General features: G+C 47.9%; 1 protein-coding gene across 1 annotated transcript; it reads left to right on the top strand.

Annotated features, from left to right (window-relative positions):
• The first annotated feature begins 1,356 nt into the window (after window positions 1-1,356).
• On the top strand, window positions 1,357-4,871 carry LOC119268148. Its single transcript, XM_037549680.1, has 4 exons — window positions 1,357-1,727; window positions 3,137-3,241; window positions 3,617-3,673; window positions 4,196-4,871. Exons 1-4 carry the CDS (start codon window positions 1,509-1,511, stop codon window positions 4,523-4,525), a joined length of 711 nt encoding a protein of 236 aa, XP_037405577.1. The 5' UTR covers window positions 1,357-1,508; the 3' UTR covers window positions 4,526-4,871.
• The last annotated feature ends 4,357 nt before the right edge of the window (window positions 4,872-9,228 follow it).

Here is a 9,228-nt window from a genome sequence, read left to right on the forward strand (position 1 = left end):
GTATTGTAAGGCCCCGTTCGGATCTTCTCCTGCTCCTAGCTTCCTCGGCTCCGCGCTGGAGCCAGCCCGAACGGCACGGCTCCGAGAAGACCGCTTCGCGGAGCGAAGTCCCCTCGTAGTGCAAAAAAGAGAAGCTGGTCAAGCCCTGCTCTCAAAAATCGAAGGAGCTGGAGTTGGGGATTATTACACGATATGCCGCCGCCAAGTGACCAGGGGGCAGCGTACCGGTTCGCTCGACTTGTTCTTTCTCCTCGATGCGTTGCTATTCCATCAAAACCTGGCATGTCTTTCCTTCGAACGGGCCTAAAGCAAGTTTATTGGGCTATCAGCCCAACTAACCAACTGGAAGTGGAAGCTGGCCTCCCGAATGGTTTCTCGTGAGCCAGGTTTTGTACGAGAAGTAGGATTTGGTAGGAGGAGCGGAAGCTGGCTATCTTCTATATCTAAATAGCTAGCCCCCACTAATTTATTTCTCTCAACATGTGAGCATGACACCTCATCAAGCAACATGCATTAGAAAAGATCCATTTCAACATCCAATGAGTCATAAGAAAAGATTCACTTCAACATGCAAACATGCATGATATATTTAATAAATATTTTACAAAAGTACAATAATCAAACACAAATAACAATATGTATTTTTAGTTTTAGCTCACATATTATTTCTTCGAATATTCTTATTTCCATAAAATTATTAATAGCTTAGAAATGTATTACAAAATATTCCCGCAACAACGTGCGGGGCATTGTCTAGTTTGGAGAAGTTGGACAACATCCGAACGGGGTGTAAATATAAATAGTTTTTTTTTCTATAAATTTGATCAAAATTTGTAAGATTTGATATTCAAAAAATCTACGTGCACTACATTATTATAAAACAAAGAGAGTATATATCTAGACATTTATCTTCATGACGGCTCACCTTATCGAGGGGTACGATAAAAGAGCTCTGATGTGGAGCCCGAATGGATCCATGGCAGAAGTTTCGGTAGCATTTCTAGAAGCTGAAGAAGCATGTGAGAAGTTTGGAAGTATCCAATATATGCTCTAGAAGAATCTTGGAGTCACCCTGACTTCCGAGTTAAGCTTTTTTTTTTTAATCCGAGTTAAGCTTTTGGCATGAAGAGCCCTTACCTCAGAACAACCATCCTGACTTGTGAGTTGTGACTTGCGAGTTAAGGTTTCCGTGAAAGATCCACCGCACATCTCCACAGATCGACAACGCCGCAGCATGCAAAGCTCTGACGTGGCCTGTTTGACACGCTAGCCGCCACATAGCCGAGCCGGGGCTCTGCACCAGCCACTGACTGTTGCTCCGTGGAGGTCGCGCCCTTATCCGGCCGTCCATCGCCGATAAAGCCGGGACGCGGGCGCCTGCCTAAAACAGCAACGTACTAAACGCCGCCGGCACGGCCCCACCGGTCCAGCTGAGTAGATCACCACCTGTGCATCGTTCATCGCTCACTCACGCACTTCCCCCGCGGCGCCGAGCGACCGGCGCGGAAATGGCGGAGGCGGAGGAGTGGGAGAGGCGGAAGAGGGGGAGGAGGAGGCGGCGGCGGGGCAGGAGGGAGAGCGACGGCAGCGACCCCGTGGAGGTGCTGGGGGAGGAGGTGATGGGGCTGGTGATGGAGCTCCTGGACGCGCGCAGCGCCGCACGATGCACGGCGGTCTCCCGCGCCTGGTTCGGGGTCGCCGCCGACAACCGCCTCTGGGCACCCAAGGTACATCCGATACCCGCCCCGTCGGTCTCTCGCCTCGGCCCTCGCTCTTTGCCCTCCCTCGCCATCTGCTGCAGCCTGAATGGCATGCGTGATTCGTGGTTTGCGCGATGTGCCATGTGAGCTGCACCTGTTCGATGAATTTCAGGCATGGGGGTTTCAGACTTTGTGTGGTATACGACGGGAGTCCGCGACATGTGGCGTAGTAGTATGTGACAAACTTCATGTGGCGCTATAGTTTGAGCAAATATTTTTTTAATATGACGTTCACATGCTGCAAAAATAAATAGTACTATCATTTTTACAAAGGATGAACATGTTCCCTTTATCTCAGAAATAGTTGCTTGGAAGAAAAAAAAAAGTCAGAAACAATATACATTTTGGGAGAAAAAAAAGCATATCTTAATTTTACTTCTGGATTCTCAGTGTGATGTTTTAGTTTTGTTTTTCTCCCTATTTTTCAGTTCTGGAAAGTACTTTCAAATTTCTTAGTTTTCAAACGAAGTTCAGCGTTCTTAGTGTTTTCTTTCTGCAGTATATATGGATAATGCAACTTATTCTTTCATGAGATGTTATTCATTTTAGTATTTGCTATATTGATCAAACACAAAAGCATTGCGTTTACATACGTTGGCAGAAAAAAAATTGTGTACAAGTCTAAGAGGACCAACAGTGCCAGATGGTTTGGTTCCTTGTGGTGGAATCCGCACATGCGGCTTCGAGTCTCAAGTCCTAGACTTGGTAAAGATGGCTGCATTTTCTTGGATTTATTCCTGTATTTTCAGCATGCTTGCGTCTGCGTCTACTGTGTTTCTAATAAAAACAATCCAACCCCCCACCCTACGGACGCAAGTATAGAACGCAAGAACGCAACACCCTAAGCAAACGATAACCATGAAAGCAAGGTGGTTCATGGTCTCCATGGATTGATTGCAAAGTGGGAAGCACGGAGGCTGCTGCAGACCCCGCCTAGCAAGTTATTCAGTTGTCCAGCAGTGATCATGACATGCCAACCAACTGAAGAACTTCACCCAGGATCTCGAGGTAACCGCCCCCTCAAAGAAGATGCGGAAAATTTTGTATATCGGAATCCAATGTTTCTAAATTTTCTTGAATTTTTTCATGGCTACCGATGAAAATAAGGCCAATCAGGTCAACGCTAGGTAAATGCCTCATGTTCACGTCACCATGAATTTAAATGAAAATAACTTGATCAGACCCCTCCATTAGCATATGTAATTAACCGAGGCCCAACAAAGTTGATAAACATGAGTTTATTTTATTTTCTTTTAAATCAGAGAAAATTCCAAATTTAAACTGGGGAGACTTGATTGAACAGAGAGGTGTGAGGGAAAAACCTATGACAAAAAATACTCTTTTTATATAAGGCCATTCCAATGTTTCTTTTGCAGTGTGCTGAACTGATGGCCGGAAAGGCACATATTCCTCGTCTGACAATGATCCGTACTGCATCAAAGTTGTCTACGTATTCAATGGCCATCATGGATGGCAAGCGGGTGAGTTCCAGAAATATTTTCTCTTAGGGTTAAAAGAATGCAATAGATCAACAGCGAAATATAATTAATTGTTCTCATGTGCTAGCAGTACTATTACCACAATCACTCCAAAAGATAATAATGCCTATCACAATCTTCTGTTAAGGTTTTCTTATTTTAGTTTCCCCTCCACAATAATTCCAAATTTTTCCATATAATTTTCCTTCTTTTGCTCCATACAGTGTGTGTAAATTAATGTTGAACATTGGAACCTGGGGGCATTCTTTCTGGTTATCAGTTTTTTTTTATCTTCTGACATAGAGGAAACATGAGTATGTTCAATTCATCATTGTCCTCGAGACATATTATATTATCGTGACTTATTTTCTTGCGCAGAATCGGATCACAAAAGAGGATCTCTGTGATCATGCATGGGAATATCGTTTCACTATTGTAAGTTTTCTCAATTTGTCATCCTTTTGCATGTTTTGAAGTATGAATTTATACATGATTACAAATCTTAATGCTAGTGGCTGCTAAGCCTACCGCATAACTGACTTGCTAGTTTCGAGTTCAACTGGTTGTAGTCAACCATGCCGAGAGGAATGCTGGGATTATGAGAACTTTCTGCATCTCTCTAGTTTCTTCGGGTGTCTTAGCTTCCAACCGCACTGAGGAAGATTGAGGCATATATCTTCATGGTGGTAATTAAAGTTAAGTATATGAAATGTGGCAAAAATATATCATGGTGGTAACTGGATGCCCGAGGATTTGCTGGATGCAGTTATATGCAGTTTAAAATCCATAATAACTCCCAACATATTAGGTGCACTTTTCAAATGAAATATATGGAGTATGGTTGCTTGACTAATGGGGGAAAGTCATGATATATTTTTCTTTTACTATCAAAGGCAACACCAGAGTTGCTTGACTAATGGGGGAAAGTCATGATATATTTTTCTTTTACTATCACAGGCAGCACCAGAGTACTGGAGGAATCTCGATCCGTCCTGGAAGCGCACTGGTCCACCCATGCGACGATACTTCCACCATGATGGTTACCACAGTGCAGATCCTCATGACGCTGTCTGGGGTGGCCATGAGTGTGAGTACACGATCATAACAAGCTTTGTCGGTGATGGAAGAATCAGAGATCATTATGTGAGGATCAACCGGTGGCCACCGATGAAAGTGTCGAGAAAGGAAGATTGGAGCTGGGAGCTATCCAACCACCTCTACCGCTACAACAGCATCCCTGATGCTGAAAAGGAAGGATGTACAGGTCCGCTCTTCCCGGTTTGGTGAGTTCACTTCTATGGTAGCAGATCGGTCCGTCTGCGGTGTGATCCTGCAATCTTCTGGTCGTCGAAATCAAGCCTTGATCTTCCATCTCGTTGAATGTTGCAGCAGGAGACTTTGTTTTGCAGCAATTAATGAGCTATGAACTTTTGTGGATGTACTTAGTTCTTTTAGAGAGAATGGATAACTTAGCTAAGCTCAGGTGTGTGAGCTAACATGTATGGTAATACAGTAGTTGCAGCTAGCCTATGATGATACTATGTGTTCGTCTCGGTAGTTTGGTCTTTTGTCACGTAGTATGTGATCTGTAAAATACCCTGAACTACTAGAAATGGTATGGTGTGTGTAAACCTTCTTTGATGTGTACCTTATGTAATGAATGCTATGTGTGCTATGATATACAGTACATGCGATTGGTAGCTCAATGCTGAAGGTCCGTCAAAGGGACTCTCTGGCTAACAGTAGCCTCCTCCCGTCCCCGCGCCGCGTGCCACTCCGGCCGCAGCCGCCACCTCCTCGCCGCTGCGCCCGGCAGCGCCGCTCCAGCCCTCATGGGGCGCTCCAGCCGCAGCCGCTCGCGCTCCCCATCCTGTTTGGTGGACAGCACGGGTTGGGGACAGCCTGTGTCCGTGCCGTGCGTGGCCAGATCCGCCGGTCCGCCCGGGGCTTCGGTCCCCTAGCTGCTCCAGGCCGCCGCGTCAACGGCTGCCCTGCTTCTCCGCCGCGTTTGCTGCTCCGAGGCGAGCGCTCCCGCCCGGCCGCAGGGCCTTCCACGCCAGGTTCAACGGTCGTCTTAGTGCCTTCTCCCACCTCGCAACATTCCTCTTCGGGCGATGACGACGGATGGACGGCGGTTAGATCCCGTAAAGACAGGCGCGCGGGGAGATCCCCGCCGTTCCGTAGCGGTCGCCACCCCCCGCGTCGCCCTGGCCGGCGCCCCGCCTTCAATGCTGACCCGGGGTGCAGGGCCTTCTTAAACCGCTTCAAGAGCCTCTGCCTCCAGTGCCATAGTCCTCATCACCGCTGCATCGATAGTAGAGATCCCTTGCACTGCATCGAGTGCAAAACTGCCGGGCCATTTCGCCAAGGAGTGCGCCTCGATCCCTCGCAACCGGCGCGGCGGAGGCCCTGCCCCCGAGCGGTCGGGTCCTGCTGCTGGGAGGGGGGCCGTTAGGGAGCGGTTGCGCTTCCCCTCGTCTCCCGTCGCCATGACGCACGCGCACCACACCGACCCTCCCGCCGGCCGAGGTTGAGCCACAGCGTCCTCATCGAGTCCCCGGCCATGGAGCACCAGACCACCCTGCTGCGCCGCCACCTCGTAGTGCTCTATGCAGCTACCAAGAACCACGTGGCCAGCCCGATGTCAATGGGGGCGCCATCGACGCGCAGCTCCACACCCGTCCCCACCTACTGCGGGTGACCAGCCACGACCCAGAATATTTCCTGGTTCACTTCGAGTTCCCCGCGCATCACGACAAAGCGGTGCGCCTCAGCGCGCTTGATGAACCACATGTATAGGGGATTCGTTGTAGTCCTATCGATAAGTAAGAGTGTCGAATCCAACGAGGAACAGAAGAAAATGACAAGCGGTTTTTAGTAAGGTATTCTCTGCAAGCACTGAAATTATTGGTAACAGATAGTTTTGTGATAAGATAATTCGTAACGGGTAACAAGTATAACAAAGGTGCGGCAAGGTGGCCCAATTCTTTTTATAGCAAAGGAGAAGCCTGAACGGACTCTTATATAAAGCAAAGCGCTCGCGATGACACATGTGAATTACTGTCAAGTTAGTTTTCATCATGCTCATATGATTCGTTTTCGTTACTTTTGATAATTTGATATGTGGGTGGACCGGTGCTTGGGTGCTGTCCTTACTTGGACAAGCCTCTCACTTATGATTAACCCCTCTCGCAAGTATCCGCAACTACGAAAGAAGAATTAAGATAAATCTAACCATAGCATGAAACATGTGGGTCCAAATCAGTCCTTTACAAAGCAACGCGTAAACTAGGGTTTAAGTGTTGGGGAACGTAGCAGAATTTTAAAATTTTCTACGCATCACCAAGATCAATCTATGGAGTCATCTAGCAACGAGGGAGAAAGGAGTGCATCTACATACCCTTGTAGATCGCGCGCGGAAGCGTTCAAGAGAACGGGGTTGATGGAGTCGTACTCGACGTGATCCAAATCACCGATGACCAAGTGCCGAACGGACGTCACCTCCGCGTTCAACACACGTACGGTTGGGAAGACGTCTCCTCCAACTTGATCCAGCAAGGGGGAAGGAGAGGCTGATGAAGATCCAGCAGCACGACGGCGTGGTGGTGGAAGCAACGGTGATCTCGGCAGGGCTTCGCCAAGCGCAGGGAGACGGAGGAGTGTCACGGGAGGGAGAGGGAGAGGCCAGGGGCTTGTGTGCGGCTGCCCTCCCCCCCACTATATATAGGGTGCCTGGGGGGGCGGCCAAGGGAGTGCCTTGCCCCCCAAGGCAAGGGTGGCGCCCCCACCCCTAGGGTTTCCAACCCTAGGCGCAGGGGGGCCCAAGGGGGGCGCACCAGCCCACTAGGGGCTGGTTCCCCTCCCACTTCAGCCCATGGGGTCCTCCGAGATAGGTGGCCCCACCCGGTGGACCCCCGGGACCCTTCCGGTGGTCCCGGTACAATACCGATTACCCCCGAAACTTTTCCGATGGCCGAAACTTGACTTCCTATATATAAATCTTCACCTCCGGACCATTCCGGAACTCCTCGTGACGTCCGGGATCTCATCCGGGACTCCGAACAACTTTTGGGTTACCGTATGCTAATATCTCTACAACCTTAGCGTCATCGAACCTTAAGTGTGTAGACCCTACGGGTTCGGGAGACACGTAGACATGACCGAGACGCCTCTCCGGTCAATAACCAACAGCAGGATCTAGATACCCATGTTGGCTCCCACATGCTCCACGATGATCTCATCGGATGAACCACGATGTCGAGGATTCAATCAATCCGTATACAATTCCCTTTGTCAATCGGTACGTTACTTGCCCGAGACTCGATTGCCGGTATCCCAATACCTAGTTCAATCTCGTTACCGGCAAGTCAATTTACTCGTGCCGTAATGCATGATCCCGTGATCAACCACTTGGTCACATTGAGCTCATTATGATGATACATTACCGAGTGGGCCCAGAGATACCTCTCCGTCATACGGAGTGACAAATCCCAGTCTCGATTCGTGCCAACCCAACAAACACTTTCGGAGATACCTGTAATGTACCTTTATAGTACCCAGTTACGTTGTGACGTTTGGCACACCCAAGGCACTCCTACGGTATCCGGGAGTTGCACAATCTCATGGTCTAAGGAAATGATACTTGACATTCAGAAAAGCTACAACGAACGAACTACACGATCTTTGAGCTAAGCTTAGGATTGGGTCTTGTCCATCACCTCATTCTCCTAATGATGTGATCCCGTTATCAATGATATCCAATGTTCATAGTCAGGAAACCATGACTATCCTTTGATCAACGAGCTAGTCAACTAGAGGCTCACTAGGGACGTGTTGTGGTCTATGTATTCACACATGTATTACGATTTTCGGATAACACAATTATAGCATGAACAATAGACAATTATCATGAACAAAGAAATATAATAATAACCATTTTATTATTGCCTCTAGGGCATATTTCCAATAGTCTCCCACTTGCACTAGAGTCAATAGTCTAGTTACATTGTGATGAATCGAACACCCATGCAGTTCTGGTGTTGATCATGTTTTGCTCTAGGGAGAGGTTTAGTCAATGGATCTGCCACATTCATGTCCGTATGTACTTTACAAATCTCTATGTCTCCATTTTGAACACTTTCACGAATGGAGTTGAAGCGATGCTTGATATGCCTGGTCTTCCTGTGAAACCTGGGCTCCTTTGCAAGGGCAATAGCTCCAGTGTTGTCACAGAAGAGAGTCATCGGGCCCGACACATTGGGTATGACTCCTAGGTCGGTAATGAACTCCTTCACCCAGACTGCTTCTTGTGCTGCCTCCGAGGCTGCCATGTACTCCGCTTCACATGTAGATCCCGCCACAACGCTCTGCTTGCAACTGCACCAGCTTACTGCCCCACCATTCAAAATATACACGTATCCGGTTTGTGACTTAGAGTCATCCAGATCTGTGTCGAAGCTAGCATCGACGTAACCCTTTACGACGAGCTCTTCGTCACCTCCATAAACGAGAAACATATCCTTAGTCCTTTTCAGGTACTTCAGGATATTCTTGACCGCTGTCAAGTGTTCCATGCCGGGATTACTTTGGTACCTTCCTACCAAACTTACGGCAAGGTTTACATCAGGTCTGGTACACAGCATAGCATACATGATAGACCCTATGGCCGAGGCATAGGGGACGACACTCATCTTTTCTCTATCTTCTGTCGTGGTCGGACATTGAGCCATGCTCAATCTCGTGCCTTGCAATACAGGCAAGAACCCCTTCTTTGACTGATCCATTTTGAACTTCTTCAATATCTTGTCAAGGTACGTACTCTGTGAAAGAACAATGAGGCGTCTCGATCTATCTCTATAGATCTTGATGCCTAATATATAAGCAGCTTCTCCAAGGTCCTTCATTGAAAAACACTTGTTCAAGTAGGCCTTTATGCTTTCCAAGAATTCTATATCATTTCCCATCAACAGTATGTCATCCACATACAATAT

This window comes from Triticum dicoccoides, chromosome 1A (genome assembly GCF_002162155.2).
Source record: "Triticum dicoccoides isolate Atlit2015 ecotype Zavitan chromosome 1A, WEW_v2.0, whole genome shotgun sequence".
NCBI lineage: Eukaryota > Viridiplantae > Streptophyta > Magnoliopsida > Poales > Poaceae > Triticum > Triticum dicoccoides.

Bases quoted from the DNA above. Each gene is read 5' to 3' on its own strand.
- LOC119268148 (XM_037549680.1), top strand. From the start codon at position 1,509: ATGGCGGAGGCGGAGGAGTGGGAGAGGCGGAAGAGGGGGAGGAGGAGG. The intron at 1,728-3,136 runs GTACATCCGATA...TTTCTTTTGCAG, and splicing joins ACCGCCTCTGGGCACCCAAG to TGTGCTGAACTGATGGCCGG. The intron at 3,242-3,616 runs GTGAGTTCCAGA...TTTCTTGCGCAG, and splicing joins CCATCATGGATGGCAAGCGG to AATCGGATCACAAAAGAGGA.